We start from the raw sequence: 27,959 nt of genomic DNA, 5'->3' as shown, positions 1-27,959 counted from the left end.
TATTGGTTTTATCCGTTTAAAGCATTTTCAATTTTAATTAATATGAAATAAATTGGGTAATGGGAATCTGTGACAATTTTAATTTTTTTGCTACAAAAAATTTGGGACCCAGTTCTTTTATTTAAGAAATACTAATAACACATATATAATTATAAATGGTAACAGGTGAAACGGAAAGCAACATTGGATTGCGAGACCAATTATGAAAATGATAAAACATGAACTATATTCATAGTACATAAAAGAATAATTAAATTATAAGAACATGGTTAATGAAGAAAAAAGCAAAAAGACTTATGCACAAGGATAAATAAGTAAAAATGAAAATAAAAATAAAGCGTTATGGAATTATGTGAATATTATTTGTAATAATAAAAATTACAATAGCAGGACTATCAACAAGACAACATTGGATTCCGGAATATTCTTAAAGACAGTAAAAATATATTTTTGTGGAATTAAAAGTCAAAGAGTCAAATATTAACAATTAAAGAAAAATAAAGCTTCAGGAAATGAGGGCATGAGACCCGAAATTCTGCAATTTCCAAACATTAAAATATCAAAACCGCTTGCCTATATATGAAATATTCATTTTAGAAATAGAATGTTTCCGTATTGTCTTAAAATAGCAATAAGTAGTCCTATACATAAAAATAGCTCAAAAGAAAATATGAGTAACTATACAGTATACAGATCTATTACACTTATATCAAAAAATGTTAAAACAAAGAACAATGAATTTCATAAGTAAGTATTGTAACCAAGTCCGATAGTCAAGACGGGTTAAAAAAAAACTGAAATCTTATTTGCATGACTCTTTACCATGCGTCGACTACAGTATCGTTGATTAAAAAAATTATTATTCAATCAATTATCAACTCAATCAATTCAACATTGTAAAAAGTGCGTCTTATTCTATCGATAATAGTTGATAGAATAAGACGAACTTATGAAGTTCCCCAGGAGACCATTTTGGAGCCACTCTTTTTCATTACTTATGTGGATAGTCTTCTAAAACGCCTCATCTAGCAACATCAAATTTTTTTTTGAAAGCCATATTGACTATCGGACATGGTTACAATACTTGCTTATGAAAATCATTATCCTTTGTTTCAACATTTTTTGATATAAATGTTTGGATGACAAGTTTTCAAAGGCATAGATTATATCTAAATACTGTAAAAACAAAATATCTGCCATTGTTTTCCTCTACTTTAGAACTACGAAATATGAGGTCTCTTAATATTGATAATAATATGACTATTCAAGAGACTAAGTAGAGATTAAATTCCAATCTGACAGCATGGAACAGATGAAAATAGAATTCAGTCACACTATGACTTCAGCAAAGCTTTCGATTGTATCAATGTTAATGAAGATATTGGGAAGTTACAATATAACTGGGGAGGCTCTATCACTGATAAAATCATAACTGTCTAATAGGACTCAGTTTATTAATTGAGCAATATGGTATTCCTTAAAGATCCATACTTGAGCCAATACTCTTTATTATTTTTGCCAACGACCTACTAAGCTTCAATATACTCAGCTGTAAAACTTAGGAAATAATGAATTTGGAAGAGTAATAGGTCCCTTTTTCTTTAAACAGACTTTAACGGGACAAGTGTATCTCGATTTTCTCCAATTTAAATTAGTTCCAGTATTACTAGCTTTACTTCCAAATCCATTGGACCCAGACTATCCTGACGAAGAACTAATTTTTCAGCAAGATGGCGCACTATGCTGCCCCTGTGCGTACATTTTTGAATATAACCTTTCCTAATCGGTGGATAGGAAAGAGAGGACCCATTGAATGGCCTGCTAGGTCGCCTGACCTAACACCAATGGACTTTTTTTTGTGGGGATACCTCAAGTCAAAGGTATTTGTTAATAGGCCAAATAATCTAGACGACTTAAAAGAGAGAATTCGTAGAGAGGTGCGCGCCAATACTCCGGAAATAATTGAAAATGTGCAACGAGACTTTATTGATCGCCTTGGATATTGTCAAGCCGTGAATGGCAACCACTTTGAACATTTAACTTAATTTTTGTTCTTTTTTTATTTGTCACATGAATCGTCTTTTTTTGTTGACTTTAGGTATAGGACGTGATGCACGAAACATACGTAGAATTCCACGCGAAATTCAAAGATGAAATAAAAAAAGGTGCTTTCATTTGAAAAAATGAAGTTGATGGTCGTAATTTATTTTTGAGCAACCCTGTATATACAAACTTCACGCACAAAAATGCGCAACTTGAAATAAAAATCGACGAGTCCGGGCCTTTTTTTTCGAACACACCCCTGAATTTTAAATGAATTTAGACATAACTTTTGGGATGCACTGTATATCCTAACCAACTAATATTTGAGATAACTATGGTGTATTGTACATATTGTTCTGTTTTTACGGTAATGTAGGCAATTTGTATATTATCACCAACATGAAATAAATTTGAATTTGAATAAGTGACTTAAATCCAGAGGTATTTTTATCTAAATTTTAAAAAATAAATCACCTTAAACTTTGTGAATGTTAAATTGTTTTCTTTGTACATCTTGGCGTTTTAAAGTGATAATGTTTTGTAATTCGCCTATAATAATTTTATTATATTATCTGATAATTATATATTATTTCTTAATTATATTGTTGTCACATGCTGGCTTTATTGTGACTAACATGTAATAAATTTGAATTTGAATTAGAGACTTGAATGCTCATATGCTAAAATCACGTCTTGTTGTCTAAATTTGTTACTTTTGCGCTTATTATTATACTCCAAAATCAAAAACTTACCTGGTTATAATGGTATAATGGCTAAGACCTCCCATATGCCTTGGTGGTGGCCACAAGATTTTCGCAGTATTAGTAGTAAATGCCACTACAAGGGGCCGTCCTGGTGGATCTGGTACATCTAAAATAATATAATCAGTAAATGTTGTGACACGCATAAAAAATAAGTCATTAGCGAAGCCTAACACGTTTGTAAGGCAATTTATTCAGGATAGTTGGCGTTAATACCAAGTAAAGGAAATGATTCGTTCCTTTTATCCCTAATTACAGATTCGTTTCATGTTGGACAAGTCCTACCAATCAAGCTGCGTTGTCAATTAAAGTCACAAAAAGCAATCTAAATGGTAATATGAAAACATAATTAAGCTGAGAAAAAAAAATGAAAAATTATCGGATGGGAAATTTTAAATTAATCGTTTAGGGATCAAACAGCGAATTAACATACTGAAAAAAGTCACCGTAATTTATTAATAATAAAATAATTTTTTATACGAAAGCACTCGATGCTTTCGAATGACGCTTTTATTAGAGCTTTTCTTTGAAGGTTCATTTAGTACAAGTAACGCTCTAAGGAATCCTATAGAAGAACTTCCGAGAGACAATAAAAGATTTCGCTCGGCGCGTTTAAAAGTTTAATTAGAGCTTAGAAATCTGTTCCAGTACAGAGTACATTTAGTATAAAAATACCCCTCAATAAACTCAATAAAAAAAGCTAATGGTCTTGGAAAGCTTTCGCCCCTATTGTTGGACTTGATTAGGCCATACTAGTCGTAGTTCTGTTTCTTTTATGTATTGTTCACCTGCTTTCTACCTATGGGTTTTATGAAGGGCATTTGAAATTTTTATTTTCTAATTAATTTTTCTTTAAGGCGGTACGGAGAATAGTTAAAAATAGCTTATTAATGATATATTTGTAATGAAAATAAATTAATGAAACGTCCAGAATATCTTGGGAATTTTGGGTTGGTTTGATATTTTCTTCTTTTAGTAGGTATGTAATTTTATTATTAAACAGATTTTTTTTATATAGAGAGTAAATTTGTCCTTTGTTCATGACCCTTATGTGGGTGTCAAACTAATTTTAATTATCTTCTAGGATAATGAATGTTGGTAGAGCTTCTCTCACGGGGAAAAAACGTGTAGGTTTAGCTTAATTCAATCATATTTTATATATGATTTTGACTATTTTATCTGAAAATTAAATAAATAATAAAAAATATATTTTTTTTTTTGAAATTCATTGTACTGATATTTTAATTTTCTATACCTGCCTGGATGATCATATTTTTTTTTCAAATATTAATATTTCGACTTTATACAAAGACATCCTTAGGACACCACAGAACAGTAAATGATCCCAACTAGTTTATGTAAAAAAAAAATAAATCATATATTTTTTTCCATGAAAAGAAATTAAGGTAAATACTTTGTAGTAAAATTAAACACATACTAGAAGACCTAATTAAAGCATAAGAAAATTTAGTTTAATTACTAAAGAAATTATCATAAAAAACGAAATTAAAATCATTATTAAGAAAAGATATTAAAGAAAATACATAATTAGATTTAAAATTGAATTAGACATTATAAGATCTAACGCTAGATGGTCCTACATAAGTTTTGACTCGGTGTGTAAAAAACTTTAATTCCTTATAGCTTTAAAATGAGCAAAGATATCATCGTCCGGTTTTTACAGTATTTTTGCAAATTTTTACTGCTTACAAAATGATATCAAAAATATATCGTTTAATCTGAACTTTTCAAGTAAAATGAAAAAAGAACGGGAATTATTACAAATTGCACCCTCTAGTTCTTTCAGTAGGAACTATAGAGTAGTAGTGAGATCGGATATTTAAGACAGCTACGTTAGTCTTGTAAACAAATTTTGGGTTGTTAAAATCGAATAAGTGACTACACTTTCAATAACTTTCCCTAGCTCTACTATCATTCGTAGGCCGATAAGCCTTAAGCATTAATGATGATGAATTTTCTCTGCTTTCCAACAGTTTTATCAAAAGTATGGGATAATATATGTTTTCGGAAAAAAATATGTTTTTTTTTATTTAATGTTTAAACTAGCGGTGAAATACAGGTCCTGATACAGATACAGCCGCTTTTCTCAACGAAAAATACATAGTAGGATAAATTAGGATCTACATTAAGAATCGTTTTAGCTTATACTCTACAGACTTCGTCTCGCACAATTAAAGGCCTTGCACAGATCACAAAACAAGAGTCTACATTTAGGATTAAAATATAAAATATCGAAGATTTATAAAGTTAAATGATTGAACATTTTTATAATCTCTTTTCCTCAATAAACTCTAATTTTCTTTATATATATCGAGAAACGTTTCGTTTTGAAACACAGAGATTTTTGGAAATCTTTATAGTGGTTTCGATATGTAATTTTTAATTGCATATTCTTGATTAAAAAATGGTACATCACTGCTTTTTCTTAGAATAAAAATTATTTATTATTTTTTAAATCCTCATTCAGATTAATTCAAAAATAAAAATCATCTCCTGCAGGTTCTATGCCAGTTTACATAAATATATTTTTTTTTACAAATGATCCATACTACCTTAAGAAAAATATTACTGGAGATCGTATCAATGATCCTGAGATAGAAAATCAAAATTAAATAGGAATATGAAATATGGGTACCCATATGACTTTATTAATTTTTTCAAAATTAGAAATAAATTTCTCACGTTTTCCCAGACACATCATTAATTTTCTTTATATTTCTGCAATTGTTTGATTGCTCTTGTTACTATTTTATGACTGTACCAGCAATACGGAGCATAGAAATATCACCTTGTTAGGTCAAAAATGGAAATACAAACTAAATGAGTGCCGTACAATTTGAGTTTTTGCCTTTAAACTTTTTAGGTCATCATCATTTTATATCCTACACTGCTAAAAAAGACATTTAATGGTTAGGGTAAAAAAACTGTTGTTTACAGCGTAATAGGGGAGACAAAATGACACAGTGTTATCAGATAATTAGGGTATTCATAATTAATTGCCTTCACGGATATTTTAGCAGTGGCACCCTCTATTAATATGAATCTTTAACGTTATTTGGTATTAATAAGCAGTGCCAAATAACAGCAATTTAATTAAGAAACTCTCGGGTTATTCCTCGAGTTTTATTAATTGTCCTTCTGGACACCATGTTTTATTAAAAAAAACCTTCTATACGTTTGTAATTAAATAAAGTTAAACATTAATTTTAAAAGTTTTAAAATACTAATTGTTTTTATGACTCCTGCAGCAAGTGTTGCGTGAAACTTTAGAAACCCAGCAAAGCATATAAATCCCTAAAACTTTAACAATTTATAAGCTTTGTAAGAGACATTTTAAATGTTCACATCATATGAATGCAACCTGAAAATCCACTATGTTATTCTACTTAAAATTTTAATTAACTGCTTAAGTACACATGAGTCTACCCTTTCAAAATTGAATTTTTCGGTAACTCATAAATAGGGATGTGCAGCGATGGAACCTTCATTATAAAACATTCTCTTAAAATTTTAAAACTCCTCCATAGTTTAAAAACACTTTTAAAATGAGCATATTAGTTTTAGTTGCCGGCGGATAGTTTTATGTAAAAATGTTGCGCCGGCCTGGCCTCCCCCTCCCCCTCCTACCCTTTTTTTTGGTCGGGAAATTTAAGCAGGGAGAATTTTTAATTAAAAGTCTTTATTAAAAAATAATGCAACGCAGTATCTTACGCTTTAATGTTGAAAGTATACAATATTTGATTTTTGTTTCAAAAAGATTTTGTTTTTTTTTTAACGATTACGAAGTTTGTGAATGAGTTTTGATTGTTAGTAATTAACTTTACAAATGCATTTCATTTATGACAAACTTGAAAAAAATGGGACGCATATATATATGCAATGCCTACTAAGCTAATTTGGGTTGGACTAATAGACACAAATGACCCTTATTTAGGTTAGAGTAGAGTGGTGGTATTTACGTTTCCATTCTAATATTCTAGCAAATCTTGATAAATTCACATTTCACTTTTTATAACGTCAACTTAACAGTGTCCTTTTTAAAGCGAATCTGTATTTCCTATTCACTGTTTAGGTAACATCAGAGGTATTCATAGAGATGAATTCTTTCTATTATTTCTTTGCCAACTGAAAGTTGTACATGTTAGTTTTCTTTAAATTTATTGGTAAATTACTAGTGTTACTAGCCTGGTTAGTTCTTGTTAGGCGCAATTCACACAGAACGAGCATATGGGGGTGGCGTGGGACTGGCGTGGTAGGCGCATGTGCCTCTTGCATGTTCGCTTATGGGGCAATACAGATAGAAATGGCATGGCACTGGCGTGATAAGTCACGTCACTTCGACGCCACGAGTGGCCTACACTAGCGGTAAATACCATATACCAAACAGCGGTTTATATTGCTTCTTTTCGTCTATTTGGTAAAATGCGGGATGATTATTTATTTGATACCGAGTTCTGTGAAGACATGCAACAGCATGCAGTTCTATACGACGATAGAAGGTTGGATTACTGCAATAGAAGTGCACAAGATCAAGCATGGGATATCAAAATAAAATAAATTTAGTGAAAATGGTAAGTATGTACGTCTTTATTAACAAAAGATGTTTAAACTCGTGTTTACATTACAAATTATACTTTTGTTTCCGTAACCGAGTGTAAAGACCGCTGGAGAAACATACGAGGAAGCTACTCAAAATATACAGCCAAATTAAAAACAAAATCAGGACAAGGAACAAAACAAGTCAAAGAATATTATTTGGCCCCATATCTCTCCTTTTTGGATCCTTTCTTGAAGTCTCGTAAGAGCAAAGGCAACCTAGATCAAAAGTCTGCCTAACGGGGTCACAATCTAATGAGTCTAAAGACAACTCCAATGCCAATGTACTTTCACCTTATAACATTCTACCCAGTCGTTCCTCTCGGTCACCTGTACCATCTTCCAGTACGTCTATCGATGATCAACCGATAGCAATGAGAGCACCTAAAACACTACTAAGAAGATGATTTTAGAAAAAAAAAAGAAGTTAGCAGCCTGAACCGCTATTAATGAGTTCAACCAGCGAGCTTACCAGTACTTTGAAAAAAAGCAACAATTGCTGGAGATCCAAAACAGCACGAAAACGAATGCCATAATCGATCCTCCTGACCCAGACCTGGCGTTTTTAACTCCATGAATTCTGTTCAGAAGCGGCGTTTCAAAATTGGAATTTTGAATTTAGCCGAGCAAATACTATCCTCAACCATTCCTGAAGCCTCTACTATCCCAATGTATTGAAGATTCGGTAAATAGAAATCTAGATTCAGTACCGCACAGGAACACGGATGAATTTCATTTGAGTAAATTTATACATTACAATAATTAATATTAGGGTAACATTATCGTTATTTTTTTTGTTTTAGATTAAACAGAAATAAATTCACTTAAATATATTTTCTTCAACTTACCTCAGCGTTATTAACAACCTTTCCTCTGGACTGACAAGTTCTCTCCAATTTGTAGATTTCTTCTCAATATTAACCCTTACTAAAGCTAGTATTTTATAAAAACATTGAACAGACATTCGATAGAAACTTTGAAAACATTCAGGGTACATATTGAGCTCCCGTATAACATTAAACGAACCATCAGTTTTTTCTTTATCTAACCACAAGGGATGTATTCAGTAACTCCTTTTCCTTTGAATGTTAGCTAAATTTACAAGGTTCAACATATCTTGATCATCTTCGTCATCCGAAAGCATTGTAACTTTACTACACAGTCATGTACATAACAAATAAATGACAATAATCACATTGAGTCCCTTTCTATGTGAATTGTGCGCGCCACGTCCACTCCATTCTAGCTCCATGCCAGTCCCACGCCACCGAGTGAATTGCGCCTTAGAAGCCATTGCAAATTTTCAAAAGAACTGCCCAATAATACTGTATCACTAGCGTAGCGGATGTTATTTATTGCTCGATTATTTACGTAAATTTTTGAACAAACCGTCGGAAACAGATCATTAACGCCATTTAGGGTAACATCAGGTCTCAGACCCTTTATCACCTTGTTATATAATTTTGTCTTAAATATGCAGAATAGCGTTGAAGCTAATAGAAGATTTTACGCATCAAGATTCAAAATTGTAATTGGCTTTTGCTGATGAAATAGATACAGTGTCTCGTTGATAGTGAATAAGCCAGATAATCAACCTACAAGTAAACGAGGAAGAAACAAAAAATATGTTGGTTACAAAGAATCCAAGGCCTCGAATCAGGCACAATATAACCCTTAATGAGTTCCAGTTCATTCAGTAACCAGCACGGCCTCCAGACCTGACTCCGTGTGGTGAAAGTGTTTCCCGCTCCCTTACTTGATACCAACATTTGAAAACTGAAGATGCATTTAACGCTCTAGGGCGCACCCAGAATTATTTGACACGACATGTTCAACTATAAAGATGTCTTCAGGATAGTGGCAGGCAGGCAGGCAATTTAACCGAAGAATGTAACATCTAAAACATAATACTTTGGTATGATAATTACCAATCAATAAGCTATTTTATAATATGCAAATCCGGTAACTGACTTATGCCGGGCCTTATTTTGCTTAAAATCTGTTAAATCTGTGATATTTGTTATATCATATACTTATAAAATATTAGATTTTTTGTGGAGGTTAGGAACATTAGCAATGTAAGCCAACAGATCCAAATCCCCTTTTTTTTCAAAATTCTTAAAAGCTCTTAACACTTCAGAGGGCTTAAGAGAAGACTTAACACTTTAAAGGTATATAAATTATTTATTTAACGTATATATAAAAGAATGAGGAAAGCAACACCTTTATTTTTGATTTTCTCTATTATTTATTAAGCTAATTCTCATAGCCACGAAATGATACTGGTTTAGTTTTTTTTGACTTTAACCCATTAACATGGCCAGATCAAAAAAAACAATTCAAATTAACTTTGCACAAAACAGTCGCCCAGTAGTTACTTATGGCAGCGAAGTCTGAATCTCTTCGTATGTTTAAATGAAAATTTAGAATAATGATTGGACCCAATAGAGAAGAAACAACAGAAGCCTAAAAAAGACTATGACAATATATGGATGTAAAAACATAGTCAGACACATAAAAAATTACCGAATAAGAGAAGAAGATCATGTAGACAGATCAGAAAACTACAAATTGATAAAGATTGGGTAGACCAAGAAAAAGATGGAAACATCCTACGCAGCAGATTTTTCTAGGATGGAAGTTTAGCAGTGGCAAATGGAGGCATAGGATCGTAGGAGAGGAAAAAAAATGCGTTTTTTAAAGTACTTCTGGACTTATTCTAGGCATTTGTGCCAGTAGCGGTCATTAGTGACTCTTTTTCATAAATTTTAGTCTCCTTGAGTACCTGAAATACTCTTTTAAGTACTCCTAGACTTTTTTCGGGCAGTTGAGTCATCATATTTGATAAGTTTATATATTTATTTATTGTACTCATTACTAACACCAACTAGGGTAATTAATGGAACAGAAAACATATGTAACAAGGTACCTAATAAAAATAGTTAACGGAAATAACAAAAATAAGCTAACCTAAGCTAATATACAAATTGCTTTAAATTCTTAATCAAGTCACTTTTCGTTGTATTAAAAATATTGATTGCTGATCTGATTACAAATCAGTATCATTCTCTTTATTGAAGATATGCTACCTGGATCTATACTAAATAAGTCAAAATTTAAGATTCTTAGATTTACTTTAGGAACAAATATACTTATATACCCAACTAAATCAGAGTCTTTGAATGTTACATTATTAAAGATTTGATAAATAAACAACATCGCTTGTTGATTTCTTCGATTTGACTCTTTTAATAATAAAATTATCCAAAGTGCTTTTGCATGTGACCATAAACAGGTATGTTCAGAAACCATTTTTGAACTTTTTCAATCTGATTTATGTGGATTTGGGCTGAAGGCATCCAGATTTGGAAAATATGTATTATTATAAAGTCTAATAACTGCGCCAATTTAAAACCTTTTATTATTCCTAATAAGGAACCTCAGAGAGTTGTATGCTTTATTGGCTATATAAATGTAGTGCGAGTTCAACCTCATATCCATGTCATTGATTTCACTAACTCGATTCAAAATAGTTGTTGCTCAATAATAATATTTTTCCTAGAATATATTATGATGTTGCATTTTTTTTACATTAATAGGCACCTTATTATTTTGAGACCAGCTGCAAATGTTGTTTATGTCCTTTTGTAAATGATTACAGTCCTGTATATTTGAAATTGCTCTAAAAATTTAAGTTACAAAATTTACGTCACTTTGACTGCCTGGAATACTTATTTAAGTACTCCTGGACTTCTTCCAGGCAGTTGAGTCAGCAGTAGTATTATGTAGCTTTATCGCATAAATTTAGGTCACTCTGACTGCCTAGAATATTTATTTAAGTACTCCTAGAATTCTTCCAGGCAGTTGAGTCGGCAGTAATATTAAGTAGCTTTATTTTATAAGTTTAGTTTAGCAGTAGCATTAAGTCGCTACATTTCATAAGTCTAAGTCACTTTAAGTGCCTGGAATACTCATTAAGTACTCCTAGACTTCATCCATGCAATGGAGTGAGCAGTAGTATTGAGTATATAGCTTTATTTTATAAGTTTAAGTCACTTTGACTTACTAAGACTCATCCAGAGTTTTAAAGTCAGGAAAGAAGAAGAAGAAGAAGAAAAATTTTATTGGAAATAAAAACAGAATACAAAACGTACATCTTTGAGGAGTGCTATACATTTGTACGTATTTTCCTTAGTATCAGTTCATTTTAATTTATGTTAACTAAAGGTAACCAATATGGAGGAGGCAGCAGTAGTGGTTAATCTCATAATTGTTTCACTAGTGCGGGTAAGGTGAATGCTTTTCAAAAAGAAATCAGCATTCACACATTAATTTACTAAAAAAATAAGAGTATTATGATTTACTGGACTTGATTACTCCATACATAAAAAACAGGACACCTGCATAAGACTATCTCACCTCATGAAAGACTTGCTCTTAGATTTATCACCACAGGAAGAAGTTATAAAGACTTAGAGTTCACAATGATTATATCTAAACTACCGTAAAGCAAAGTAGTTCCTGAAACCTGTAACACTATTTATATGGCTTTAAGGGAGAAATATTTAAAGATGAGTACGTGTAGGTATACTTTTTATTAGGTATGGCTTAGGTTTTACTTTTAAGTAATAACTAGTGGCAACTTGAGTGGGTTCGCTAGATGGCGGCATGGATGTTCGAGATTGCACTACTTATTTCTCACCGATATCTGTTACTTTGACATTTTTGTTAAGGTTTTCTATATTAGCTTCAAATAATAGAACTTGTCGCTAACAAGTTTTTGAATGAATTAATGTTGATTGGGATTGATTTGCTGTAGTCGATCTGCGACGTGTTTTCCATATCTGTCAAATGAAAGTGGCAGACTCCAATTTTTTCTCAGCTTTTGCTATAACTTGTTGATAATCCTGCACATATGTCTTTTATTCTGTCTCTCCTGGTCTCTTGTCTCCATTCTCCTATTTTTATCTTTATTAATTATTTAATTGCTTTTCCTTATTTAAATTAGAAATAGAGGTAAATAGTGTATTGCTGTGCAAATATCAGAATATTTAGTGAGGTCTTAAACACACGGTATGCTAACCCTAAATAAGAACCTCGTTATTATTACTAACATAATATTATTGTAGAAAGAAATTTATAAATAAAAAATGTTGTTAAAGGAGATGCAGCATCTTCGACAGTCGATTCTCTTTGAATTCACATGAATTAAAGCATCTGGAGTCCAAAAGAGTAGAGTTTGCTTATTCTGACCTTTATTAATACATGAAATATAATTAATACGGTATTAAGTAAAAGAGGGAGCGCTGACTAACATATTTTATAGTAACCACGAAAAGGGTCTTAAATAGTTGACAATTTTAATTCAAACTTCCCAAAGACTGTGCCCCTTAATGCGATAAATTCAGCCAGAAACCTACACTTAACTTATTTACAAAGCGGAGGGAAGTTATAAACAAGGAACTTCCCCAGAGTGCAGAAATGTTCGTCTGGCACGCATTCACGCATTTCCACGTTTATTAATTTTCCAAAATCTATTATCCCATTTGTGACAGGTCGAACAACGGATTCATAATGATGTGTTAGTTAGGCGAACGGTACACAAGAGAGTTAGTTTCTGTATACATTAGTGCTTTGAGCTCCGCCTCATTATCTATTGAGTGTCAGCTATATCAAGCATGTTCAAACACATTTGCATGCCTGACACTTGATAATGATAGCCTTTAATTATATAGTCTTCATTTACATGCAATTTCCACCATAATTTCCTTAGTTACATCTCTTTAGGATGTCGTTTATTATCCGAAGTTTTACACACACTTGTTGTGCGGATATTTTCATTAATATTACATTTAGAGCACTCATAAATAGGACATATAACAATCTGCGGTAAGGTGGAAGAGGTAACAGTACTCCTTAATATTATGAGTTATTTGCCATATTTTCAAGTACAATATAAAAATGTGAACGTGATGTTGTTTTAAGTTATGCTCTCTATTAGACAAATTAAATTTATATAATTATTATTGTGTTCAATTCGACTGACGATAATGATTTTATATAGTGTTTATAGGCAGAATACAAAAAATTATAATGGTGAAAATGACGTACTTTTAACTAATGCAGGATATTGTTCAAAGTTGTTCGGTCTTAGGCTAACGTTTGATAAAAGCTTAACCATTATATGTTTTAGTATTTTTGGAACATGTGACCACAGATTCTAAGCAGATTTGAGAAGGACATAGTGATCCTTGCAAAATTGCAAAAAAAAAATAATTAAAAGGAGATGGATATATTGACTTGGAAACATGATACTGGTTACTGAAGGTCAGGTGATTTATTCAATACATCACTTTCTTAATATTTTATGATAAGAGATTTTAGAAAGGTTAAAATTAATAATGTTGTGAAATTATTCCAAGAAACGGTACTGTCAAAACATATATAAAAAGTGACGATAGTGTCTTCTTAAGTTATGCACATTATTAGTCAAATTATTTGCTATTACAGTCCTGTAAGTATTTGATAACATTTTTTAAATGTTTTTTTGAAATATTTTATACTTATTATAAAAATTTAACCGTAAAGCCCATTGGTTTATTAAATTTGTATATTAAATTTTAATTTAATTTTTATGCATATTAATGAATTTCGTATTTTTGACTCCGTTTGGTAAACTTAATCAAGTTAGTGGGCTAAAATTAAAATAAGATTTAATATATTTGGTATTTTTTCACTAAAAGGGCAATTTTTTCACTAAAAAGGCAAACTATACAACTTTTAGCTAAAATAAAAATGCCAAGAACAATATCCTTTTAAGTTATGCATGATATCACTTCGTTTTTAGTTTTGGTTTGTGCTAGTAAAATCCTCTAGTTATTAAATTTGTGTGTTTAGTTATGCATCTTTCAGATAATTATGCATGTTTTGTATTTTTTTTAAATTAGTAAATTAATTAAAAAAAAAAAACATTTTTTTAATTCATTCAATTTGTCTTAAATTAATATTTTTTGATTAAAACATAATTAATTAAAAACACGATTTTGAGGTAAAATATAAAAAAGCAAGAACAATATACTTTTAGGTTATGCACAATATCAACTGCCTGAAAAAGGATGAAAATTTTTCTGAAACTGGCTTTAACTACCTGGAAAAAGTTTATAAATACTTAGGAGACACTTACAGGTAGTGAATTTGACTCAGACTCCTGGAATAGACCCTTAAATTAACTTGAAGTGCCCGGAAGAAATTTATGAGTACCTAAGAGACTCTTATTGGTAACCAAAATGACTTAGACTCATGGTCTAAGAAGGAAAGAAGGCCTGGTCTAGGGGTAGGGTTAGACCCTAAAATTACCTTCATGTACCTGGCATAAGTTTATGATTACTTAGAAGTTACAGGCAGTGAACTTGACACAGACTCCTTAAATAAACCTTCAAATTATCTTTAACGGCCTGGCAGAAGTGTTTGATAACTTAGAAGACACTTACAGGCAGTGAAACTGACTCAAACTCCTGTTGTAGATACTCAAATTACCTTCAAGTGTCTGGAAGAAAATTATGAGTACTTAGGAGACTCTTACAGGCAGTCAGTCTGACTCAGACTCTTGGAATAGACCCTCGAGTTATCTTAAAGTGTCTGAAAGAAGTTTATAGGTACTTATGCAATTTTTTTAGATTCAATTCGACTGGCCTAAATTCATATTTTAAAATTTTCATTTATTTATTTATTGGTGATTACACAGGAGAGAACCACAGGAGCAGTAACTCAAAATTAAATCCACCATAATAACTAAGACAAGTACAATTATTTCACTGTAAGTCGCAATATATACAAAAGCATGCAACTAGATGAGTCAAGTAACTCAACTTAATTAGAAGAAAAAAAAACTATTATAGTATTCATTTAAAGGCATTAAGAGTTTGGAGATATGCTAAAGAAATCTAAAGCCATTTTATATTTACTGTTGCTTTTTGCTATTCTATATAACAAATAATTTTAAAAAAGATTAAAAATATTTCAATAAATCTGAGATTAGCCTGAGAAATGTTAAAATTAGAAAATCCTAAAATCGACTGAGTGTTTAAATGACGATTAACAACTTTACACAAAAATAAAATAGCTTTAACTACATTAAAATATTTTTAAATTACGAAACGACTTTCAAGTAAAATATAGAAAAGTAAGCACAATATCCATTTAAGTTATGCTTGACATCAGTTACTCCATTTAGTTTTTAACTTATACTCAGTAAAAATTCAGTTTAATTTTTGTAGAAGGGTAAGCAATATCAAAAAAAATCCCCTTCTAAATGTACCCTCTTGACGAGAAAACCCCCAAAGATAAAAAAAAATGTATCTCCTTAACGGACATAAAATTGTGTCTTGGAATAAAATTGTCTCTTTGAAGGATATAGTACAAAGGCGTCTTGTTTAAAATACTTCCTATTTGAGGGCTCGGAATCGCGACTGGAGAATACGTGTTTTTATTGAGCACTCCATGATCAAATTGCTTTCTTTTCTGCTGATAGGCATCTTTCCTTCCTCGGGAAAGGTATCAATGGCTCTTTTTTATAGGATGATTCAAAAATAAAAAGGGTATATAAAGAAATGCAGAACTCCATAGATTGGCCTTTTTAGTCGGTATTAGCACATTGTGCGATAAAGTCTTTTTTTTTTAATATCAAGCATGACTTAATTGAATTATATGCTAGGCGATTGTAATTATGCAAAAATACCTGTTTTTTTATTATTACGGACATTTTAGCCATAAAAATGAGGCAGACATTTTGCCAATATTCCTGCTAATAAGAAATTCTTAACGCAGTGTCTACGGGGCTTTCAGGATAATCGTATTCATTGACTTCAAATGAATTATAATTAGGAGGATTAACCTATGGACTATTGAATATATTTTGACATAAGTTTGTTAATATTAAAATATATTCGTCAAAATATTTATCAATATTTAATCGACCCGATAAATTAAAAAAAAAATCATAAAAAATTGAATTTATGTCAATTGTAAAAGCTTTTTTATTAATTTTTTTCTAAAATATAAAGTGTCACTGTAAAAGCTATTTCCAATATCATCAACTGGATGTGTTTGGCTAATCCCTCAAATGGGGGCAATTATTGTAGTAAAAACAATAGAAATTTTATTGCCTTCGTTGTGTTTTATGATTTGTCAGTTAAGGGCTAATGTTATTTATTTAAAATGCACCGTTGATTGGACTAATATTTTTATAACCTCGTAAACTAACATAATCATAAAACTATTTTAATAGGGAGCATTTTGTGCTTACCGTATTTATAATTATATTTTTTTGCGTTTTATATGGTTTTATGAGTCGGTGTAGTTATTTCGCGTACCTTACTGGTTTATAACTTTAAACATCGTATTTACAGCGTATGTGCTAATTAATAATACATAAAAGAATCATAAATTGATACATGATTTATTCGTTAATATATCAAAAACTATATTACCCTATATCTCAATTAATCAACTTTTGAATAGAGTTAGTCTGTGATTAATTATTTATCAAAAAATTTGCGGATATCCAGTAAATTTTATTAAAAAATCAAATAAAATGTATAATTACTTACCAACAACAATGAACCTGATCATCACTTCTGGCACAAGTCTATGGTTAATCAAGCACTGGTAATTTCCCGTGTCTAAATACGAGACGTCACATAAGGTAAGACTGTAATCTCTGTTCATACCAACGCGTCCAGTGCAATTATCCATAAATGGAAAGTCTTTACTTTTGTTATACTGGATGGTCATTTCCATTAAAGTATCCAGATGCCACACTAGGATTTCGACCATAGAGTTCTCGTTAGCACCTGGACAACGCACTGTGAAGTTCACTCCTTTTGGCGCACGATAGTATTCGATGTTATCAGAGGCTAAAATGGAAAAAACTAAGTTAATATTGAATTTAGCACTAATACATGCAATTTATTTGTATTGATTTTTTTAAATAAAAATCTAATTATTTTCCATTTACAACCAAGGAACTTGAGGTAACTAAGCCACTGTCTGTCAAAAAATTATTAAAATCTAAAAAAGCATGCTTTTTCGTCATAATTTTATTGTGTTGTTTTTATTTTTCTTAATTTTTTTTAACTCTATGAATTAAACCACCTCGGAAAAATATATGACTTTAACAATTGACATACCAATTACCCAAATTAATGGCAGAATGCCACAAGTTATCTGTAGACAAATCCCTTTAACTCCTATAAATAAAAACTTATAAAATTTGCTCTTTTATTAACTTCTCTCTGTGGTGTTAATTTTTTAAAATATTTTAGCACAAAGTGCTATAAAACTCACCCAATTAGAAACCTATAAACCAAAGTGTTTATACGTATTAAGGGTCTCGCTACGCTAATAGTCTCTAGAACATAAGCCAATAAGCTTAGCTGCTATACTATTTATTAAGTAATTAAAAGTTTTCCTAAGGCGTAATTACTAAGCAGAGAAAGTTCGTGGAAAAACAGGAAAAAGGAGAAAAGTCGTCAATGTAAGGGATGTTGTTACAACTTCTATACAAGAAAAAGCGTAACCTGGTAGATTATTTTTATTGAAACCTGTTTTAGAATTTTGCCTTTTTATATGTAAATTTAACGTAAAGTTTGAACATTTTATAGTTGCAGGGGCGCCTTATTAAAGATTTAACTTTGCGGCCTAGATAAAAGAATATTCCTGGCATTATTACTTAATGTTAAATAATACTCTATTTTTTATAATAAAAAGGCTTAAAATAGGCTATAAAAATTAAAGTAAGCGTCTCAAATTAAATCAAAGATAACGTCAGTAATTCAGGAAATATTGAAAGTCCAACTGTTCATTTCCATTCTTATCTTCGAACGAACGTATTACAAATCCATTAGCGATTTTATCAAATGTTTGCAACATACCACGCAACTTAAATCTCCAAATAACACGGTTTCGAGTTACATAAAATTGGCTAAAAATTAGCGGCTGCTCGTATACACGCATACTGGTGTTACATTATTATTCTGTTAGATTCGAAATTAAACTAATGTGTTTTCCGCAGTTTTCAGAGGCGGATTATTCACCAGAAGATTTTACTATGTATGCATTCACATCGCATGCCCACCAACTTTAATTTGCTACGAATATTATTTCGGAACTTTTCTGCTTCTGCCGGTGATTTATGATGTATACGCTTGCATGCCGAAACAATATCTCTTATTTAGTTTATTTTAAATGTTAGTATGTAACAAGGTTAGGTTACCCAGTTTACCAGGAAATGTTATGAATAAAATCTCGTATGCATAACGTAAATGGACATGAGTGTCATGGTTTTATAAGCGTTCCAAAAAAAATCATTTATTAAGAAAATTATTATTTTTGAATTTTCTGTTTTGCAAATATTTTTTTAAAATTTTATTCAATAAAACTGAAATTACTTTTAACAGGTATACAATATTCTAACTTAAAGATTTTTAGTTTTTTTTAGTTTTAACCCAATCCCATACTACTTTATTAATTTTACGCTCTTTTATTCTGTGCAATAAATTATCAACCGATCAAATATTTTGCATTATACATAATTTAAGCCCATCTTTTTCAATAGGTATATACTGATAATTTTTTTGACTACACGTTGCTGTTAAGGGTAAAACTATAATAATAATTTGTATACCACACCGTCCTTATTAGATCTAAATTCTTTGCTAACTATTTATATATAAACTTTTCAAAGTTCCTTGCAATTATTTTCCAGTTTTCTTGTAGTGTCTTCTAAATCATATTGTTACAAAAATTTTAACATTGGCCTTAATTTCCAATTACCTAAGCTTAATATTACTGACTTTTTCATGTCTAATAGTCCCTCGTTCATATATTTTTATAATTTCAAAAACTTCTTAAATATCTTGTTTATTACTTAAATATGCACATGCATTATCTGCATATGCTGGAGTTGCATACACTTTATTATTTATCTTTATAGCATTTAATTTATCTATAATTAACCATGAAACTGATTTAATACATAATGCAAAAAGTGTTATCGATTGTGGGACCATTTTATTAGGAATGCCAAATTTATTTACTATTTCATAAATACCTTCAGGTATGTATAAAACACCCTAAGAAAAGGATTTTTAGCACCCAAAAGTGAATAATATGAAGTAGAAGGATGATAAATTACGTAAGACTTAATTACTTAATATTTTCTCCAAATGTCTAAAAAATTTAATATTTTTGTAATTTTAAATAATTTTTAGACGAATGTAATGATTTTAATGCTTTTTATATTTAGACACTGCAATAAAACAAAAACCAAGACAAGGTACCTCATTTTTAACTAAAATGGAAATAATTATGCATAACATAAATGGACATGATAGTCATTTTTATAATTTTATAATATTCATTCTAAATAAATAGAACATTAAATATTTTTCGTAAATAATTTTTACACCCAAATGTAAAAAAATTGGTGATTTTTGTATATAGGGAGAGACCATGCGAGAAGTCCAAATATTTAATAAAAACGAACCTTGGGATATCCTGTTCCATATTAATCTTGAATTATAATAAATATGCATAACTTAAATGGCATTTCTGCTCGAATTTGTTTTTCCCGAATTGTCATTTTTCCGAATGTTATTTTTTCCTGAACAACTAATTTTCCCAAACAATCAATTTCTCGAACTATCATTACCCTAAATACTTTTTTCTCGAAATCATTTTAACTTTATTTCTCCGAAATAATTTCAAGATCAAACGAACTTACCTGTGATGTTCGATCTTGATTATATGAAGGCCTCGTCGAAGTAAATAAGAGTCTTGTGATCGATAGCGCCCAAAAACGAAGGTACTACATAGACTCTTATTTACGAGATGAGGCCGAATATAACTATTCTTCTTGAATTTATCAAGTATTAAAATTTATTCACGATTGATTTAATCAGTACTTGCCAATAAACCAAGTAATTGAAATATTCGGATGACATTCTTTCCTTGAAAAATTCTGTAATAACAGTTATTCGAGAAAAATGTTGTTCGAGAATACGATAGGTTATTGAGTTTTCCATCTTAAGTTATATAACTAAAAAACCTTGGAGAGAAGATATTTAGATACATCTATACTGATTTCCGCAACTTCAGACAGAGCTAACCTACTACGTCTTTAGTTTTTTATCTAAAGATATTTAAAGAAAGAAATTTTGGTGGATACCATGTAAATAATTTTCTTAAGAGTAGAGTTAGATGTCATGCATACTGATTTCTGCAAGGCTTTACACCGAGTTGACCCACAATTTGTGGAGTCTTTCATTAAAATTATTTAATTGAAAGCCTTGGAGAGAAGATATTTGGTAGATGCCATCTAGAAAGAACATTCTGTATAATTTCGTTTGAGAAAATTATATTTCGAAAATAATAGTCAAGAAAATGAGTGGAAATCCTTAAATAAACATGGTTATCATTTTTCATATTTATTTTGAAACCATTCCCATTAAGTACAAATTTAATAATATTTTTCCAATTTTTTGTCAAAATGTCACAAATTTGAATATTTTTGTGTATATATTCAATTTTAAACCTAAATTGCAATATTTAAGCATAACCTAAAGAGACATAACTGTAATTTTTTTATAATTACTAAAAATGCTTTAAAAATTAGCTTTTTTAGCTTCAAAATAAAAAAATTTATTGGCAAATATCGTATTAAAAAATTAATTTTCTGCACGCCAAAAAAAAATAAATAAAAGTTTATTATTGTCAGATTTTAAGGCTATTAGGGGCCAAAAAAAACAACTTTTAATTATATTAATTCCGCTTTTACCTCCCTAATTTGGTAATTACTAATTAAAAATTGTGCAACTTCTAAAAAGATCGCGAGCAAAGCGTGTTTAAGCAGTTGCTCGGATTCTTAATTAAATTATACAGAAAATTAGTGAAACAATTTGAAAAGCTTCATTATACTTTGTTTTAGCTTTTAGGCATTATTAATTTCATAAAAAAAAGACGTAAATAGTCTGTTATATCAATAAAATGATAAATTATTTAAGCTCTGTTTTAACAAAAGTTCAGTCGTCAATACAAACAAATGACACCAAAATCCGTTTGTCTTCTGAATTACTGTCAGGAGGATTTTATTAGTAGTTGCTTAAGAGCAATATCTCCTTATAAAGATATAACCCACAGGAGTCCTTTACGATATTTTTATATGGTTCGTATTTTATGGGTCAAAAGAAAGAGTTCCCTCAAAAATCTTTGCGTGCTTGTCTAGAAAACTAAAAAAGTGGAATTTCGTTTATCCGCGTAGTATTTTATAGTCTGTTTATGCAAACCATTCCGTCAGTTTGCTTATTTCACCACTTAACCTTTAAAACCCCCATTTATTTTACAGCGTTGCCGCTTTTAAATCAGCAACCCTAAATTTATAACCCAAGTTTTATTAATGCTATCTCAAAAAAGAAGGTCGCGGGTAGTGTTTCTTGTTAGTTTTACAAGACCGACGAGGGATTCCGGCTGAGGAAAATTACCTACCGGCATTGTTTATTTTCTAACGGCTTGAATACATAAATTTCTTGAGGTATAATTTAAAATCCCTCAAATTTTATTTACGTCGTAAAGAACGAGCCTTACAAGCTGACATCTAGTAATTTTAACCTGATAAAATAATTAGACCCGTAAACTCTACTAAAAATATTTCTTTTGCTACTTTTTGCCTTATTAAAACTTTAATTAAGGATATTCTCATATTTCCTAAGTAAGTTTATAAGCGAGCAACAAGAAACTTCTTACAATACTAACTAGACCATTAATATCAATAAATACACGGTTGAATGCATCAGCGTTTGCATAGTCATAATTACTATGTAGCTGTATGGATCCTAAATCAATTTTGTTAGCTACGTAATCGGACTGTCAAAGTGCGGAAAGTAATCCGACTGGCAATTTATTGATGCCATATTAAATACGTTTGCAAACAAAAGACCAGGAAGGTATTATTGTTGCTTAGTGAAAACTTATGCATAACTTAAATGGGTATGTGTTTCTTTTTTTAATAATTTTTTAATACGTATTCCAGTTGCATGCAATTTTGAATTCAGTCATTATATGTAAAATAAATTATAATCATGTACGAAAACTTCAATTTGTAAATTATCCAGGCAGTAATGGAGAAGGAAATATGAAAAATTTGACATTTTTCTAGTCTCCGATCTAGAAAATTAAATAGCGGTAAATTTTTATCTGTTATGGTTATTTAAATTTCTTGTTTGTTAAGTTGTAAACAATCCATTTTTTTAGCCATTATAAAATAACTCAGTTAAATATCTCGAATAATATAATAAAATTAAATAATTAAAGACTTGTTTAAATGCATAACTTAAATGGCTATAAAACTTCCATTATATTCCAATACTAACGAAATATGCAATTTTTAACAATTTCGTCTTCACTAATTTCTATTGCTTTCAGAGTAAATATATTTGTGAGTATGCACATAAGAAACTGATTATATATTTTTTAATACCCTGTGGACAAAATTTTTTGGAATTTAATTTTGGAAATTCTAAATATCGCAAAAAATAAGGGTTTTTTGAAATTGTAGGATTTTATTAAAAATCATTTTTAGGATTTAATGGACCCTTCTCACTCAGATTTAATAAACGTTGGTCATGATTAAACGTTCAAAGGAAATTGAAATGTCGAGAAAATCTTTCCCCATTTTGGGATTTTTAATCATTATTTCGTAATTGTTATTTAATTTTGCTGATTATTTTTAAAAGTAATAAATTTCATAAAAATTTTACTTTTCGAATATAAAACAGGCAGCGACTAAAGGTACAATATGTATTGGTTTAACAAAATGAATTTTCTTAATAAACATAATAAATCAACAATAAATCAGTTAAATCTCTTGATAAATTAGGATAAAAATCTCTAGTAAATTAAAGAAATACAATAAAATTAAGTAAGACTTGTTATAATGCATAAACTATATGGATATTAAAGTCTTTTCACTAAAAGTGCATATAATTATTAACTTTGTTGTTCAAAATGATCAAAAATCAACCAACTTATAAATTTTTCTTGCTCAGTTGACTCCCTGTTAACAACTTTTTTTAAAAACACTTCATATTGTAAATTATTTATTTTAATACTAAGGTAATATACAATTTTCAACAATTTTATCTTCAGTAATATCTATTCCTTTCAGATTAATTTTCTTTTGAGTATCCAACTGAAGTTTTTGAAATTTAATTCCTGTTTATAAACACATTTTTTATTTTTAAAATTATGATCGCAAAAACACGGATTCCTAAAAATTGTTTAAAATCATTTTTAGTATTTAATTAAGGGTTTTCTCACTAAGATTTAATAAAGATTGGTCATAATTAAAGGTTCAAAGAAAATCGAAATGTCGAGGAAACTCCCCGCATTTTGGCATTTTTAATGAAGCAAAAATAAATGAATATTTTTAATTAATTCCTCATGCTGGAAATATTATTCATCTCGCTCATAATATCTTCGTCAAGCACTTTTAGCAGCGAAATAATTCTGGTGAAATCATTCTTATAGCAATCATCGGAATACAAATCAATACTTATAAATTTTATTTTGCACATAATTTATCATAAACTTATTATTTTAGTAATGATTATAAAAAGTTTAATAAGGCATAATTTAAATGGGTATCCGACCTTTTTCCACTATTCTTAATTAATAGTTGCTCACAAGGAAAAAAATTGATACTGATTACTGATAGTATAGTTATGATAGCCATTTAAGTTATGCATTCCAAAAAAAAAGTTCAGATCCACCATAATTTTACTGGTATTCTGTGTGCCTTTTTATTGCTTTTGCGGTTTCAGATAGATTTCTGCATTTTAGTAATTTATAAAGAGCTCATTTGAAATAATTATTATCGTTACTTATGAAATTTAGTAAAAGAAGGCAACTTTTTAATATATTTGATAAGCTCACTAATATTTGACAAAACTTAATACTAATCAGTAGTCAAATAATATTCCATGATGACAATAGCCTCTTCATTAAAACTGGCATTAAACAGTAAATTTGTAATATTGTTACCGAAACGAGAGACTAATGTTTTGCTAACTAAATCCATATTCATCCTGGCAAAGGCTTAATGTTTTTTTTGTTGTCTGCGACATTAATGCGACACAACGGAAAGTTTTGAGGCATGTGGAATTAACAGGATATTCTCGAAAAATGCGTTACAAAAGAAGGCGAAATCCCAAACAAATATACTTTATACACTCGTACGGAAACTTTTGGACTGTTGTCTCTTTTTCTGACATTTTTATCCTTTTATAAGCCGCTATTTGAGATGTCCATGTGCTCACTTGAGCGTCGCATTTTCTTCATTTGTAATATTTATTTACTTCACGGAGAAACTTGTGTAGCTTTATTAACTAGAGCGACGTATTATATTTAAAGGTGAGAATTCTAAAAATATTATAAGCTTTCGTTATGCAGTTAAACCCTAAGTTCTCTAAACAAAATAAACGAAGATTTTATCTGAAATATTCTGCTAACTTGGCTGGTTCTATACAATAGGATGTTTTATTATGCTCATAAATGCATTTTAATTCTTTAAATTTTGCTATATAAATCTTTTGTGTTTCAACTAGATACCATTTTTATGCGTCCTGGATATATATCTTCTTGTAATTACCTTTTAGAAGCCATTACTTCTATGAATGCTCTATTTTTCCTAAACAAATTGGATAGAAGAAAATCGTTTAAACGCTCTTAGCAACAAGATGTGAGCCTAAAGGTATATATGCATAGCAATCATGTAAACACTGGGTTGTCACCCCGCATAATTCTGTTTTCTTAAGAGCATTACTTTCCAAAATTACACGTCATAAGTTGTTTAATACGTCCACAATGTATTGAAACCAACTCTTGGCTGACTCTATGTTTCTGTCATGTACAAACTTTCTTACTATTAATCAGGAACAGTAAGAAAATAGACAACATACTCAGTTAAATTATGAATGAGTAAATTGATTATTATATAAATAGCCATTTAAGTTATGCATTATTAAATTAAACAAGCGGCTATTATCAGAAATAAAGTTCGTTTTTTTTCAAATTTATTTGCTGCATATTTTTGTCATGTAAAGTGGAATTTTATGTTATTTTTAGACTTTGTCGAGTATTAAAAAAAACGTATAAACAGTTTTTTATTGAAAGCAATCTATATATTTGAAAATCAATTTACTTGGTAACGTATTTTTACAAATTATCAATTAAATTATTTTACGGTGGTTGTTATAAATTAAAGCCAATAACGTTTGCTATGAGATAAAAGTAATCAATTTATTACTATTTTGTACTGGATTTAAAATGAAAAGGTCCATTTTATAAAAAAAAATTGTTAAATTTAATGACCATTAACATTATATAGTTTGACGAGTAGAGGTTAAATTGATAATAATTGAAAGTCATTCAATGGGATAACATAAGAAAGTGTTTATCATATCCATTAAATTTATGCCTAGTTCTGTTTATAATAGATTAATTTTATCGATAATCCTTAATAATAATATTCAAATTTATATACAATTAAAGCCATGCAATGTTCTATCAACATAAAACATAACAAACAACCTTAACATAAAATCACATGAAAATCGAAAATTCAGGTGTTCCATATAAATGAAACTAAATTCTAAAAATATTTTCCTGTTGAATTATATTTTTCTCCATTCAAATTGGAAATGCTTCCAATAAAGTAGAGTATTGGAAGTTGCATGCATGTGAGCATAATAATTTCTGAATGTTTGATAACTTTTACTTTCCATACGTGGCTTTCTTGTTATCCTGTTTGCTTGACTTACTTCCTTTATAAGATATTATCATTTCTACTTATACAAGATAAACCGTACACAATTTTAGTATTTGAAAACGCACGATGACTTTTTTTTATCTTTATTAAGTAGAGATCTCTGTCACGCTCAAGAGTAAGTCAAAGGAGTCATTTATCTTTTCCTTTACGCTCTTGAAGGAATTATTGATCATTCTTTATAAGGGATAGTAATTGATGAATCGGCCTCTATTTGGTATAAAATACGTTATGAAGGAAGTGGACACCTACTTTTTTTTAGTTTTTTGTTCCAAAGATAATACTGAGGCTATTTAGAGAAAGACGACTTATTGCACGTTCTTCTAAGTATTTAAATGTTCTTTTATCTCATAAATTTTATTGCGTTTGTAATAATCTAGCACAATCCAACTTAACCCACCCCAAGGTGATTTAATGGGACTAGAAGGTGCAATTAAAGACATATAATTTAGGAGCACGGCTTATATCTAATATACTGTGGCTCATTTTGCCGAACAGGCAGGTTTTCCTTATATTAATGGCAGTGTTTGGCTATAAATGCTTGTAACATGTGCAACAAATTATTTTCTTTAATGTTATGTTAACCTAAAACATGGGTTTTTGGTACGTGAGTACTAGTAATTTAGAAACGGTAAGAATATTTGTATGATAGCCATTTAAATTATGCATTACTAGACTAAAAGCGTTAACTATTTTCTGTCATTTTCTGTAATGTTATAAAGCGAGATTTGTTTAGTAGGATTTCTCAAGAAGTTGAAGAGAAAGGACTTTGAGAAACAAGACATTCTGTTTAATAGTAATGAATCAAACGCCAAGTCACAGGTCTCAAACACAAAGTAAAAAGTTTAGTTTAAACGTGTTTCGCTGAGTTGTTCTACTGGGCATCGTCAGATCTTTTTGTGTATTCACTAATAAAAAAAACATATAAGCAATTCTATATGTTACAGGGTAAAAATTAAAAGTTAAGAAATTAGGACGGTAATATGTAATTAATACATTTCTACTAATCATCACAATACATGTGATAACTAGTCTCCGTCCTGATTTTTAATTTTTACCTTGGATTTGTCACATGTAGTGTTATTGATCTGTTTTTCTTTTTACCAGTAAATACACAAGAAAATCTGAAGATACTCAGTATTGAGAACGAATACAACTGATTTATCGTCATCATGTGAAAAGAATTTTCTGAGAAGTTCGAGAAACAAGATGTTCTATGTTTCGAGAACCTCGAGAATGACTACAGCTGATTTCGGAATGCCGAGAATCATTTAGAGGAATTTCTCGAGAAATAACTGAGTCGGTTATTTCTCGAGAAGTTCGAATGCCGATTTTAACCAAGCCACGTAAAATAAGAGATCGATTATAGCCCAGTCGTTTATTTATTTGTAATTTCCTGTTATTATTTTTAATGCTTTCAGTATACTCATGTAGTTATTTTACTAATTTAATATTTGTATTGGTATCAAAAAATCAGTGTATATTTCTGTATGTTATAATTTTTACATAATTGATCACATATATTATTAATGTTTATTTTTCTTACATAACTTGTTATAATCAAAAATAGGAGGAAAATGGACATAATAGTCATTTAAGTTATGCACTGAGAAAATTAAAAAAAGGCGCATAGGCCACAATTAAAGTTCTACTTGACTAAA

General features: G+C 29.9%; 1 protein-coding gene across 1 annotated transcript in view; it reads right to left on the bottom strand.

The window, feature by feature from the left end:
• LOC126748168 (tyrosine-protein phosphatase 99A-like) overlaps positions 1-27,959 on the bottom strand; it is a 286,407-nt gene that overhangs the window by 244,676 nt on the left and 13,772 nt on the right. The window contains exons 2-3 of the mRNA XM_050457205.1: positions 17,030-17,335; positions 2,796-2,913 (exon numbers count right to left, since the gene is read on the bottom strand). Coding sequence (XP_050313162.1) covers positions 2,796-2,913; positions 17,030-17,335 — 424 coding nt within the window. The remainder of the gene's footprint in view (positions 1-2,795; positions 2,914-17,029; positions 17,336-27,959) is intronic.

The sequence above is a fragment of the Anthonomus grandis genome, chromosome 22 (assembly GCF_022605725.1).
Source record: "Anthonomus grandis grandis chromosome 22, icAntGran1.3, whole genome shotgun sequence".
NCBI lineage: Eukaryota > Metazoa > Arthropoda > Insecta > Coleoptera > Curculionidae > Anthonomus > Anthonomus grandis.
This window is presented reverse-complemented; position numbering and strand designations above follow the sequence as displayed.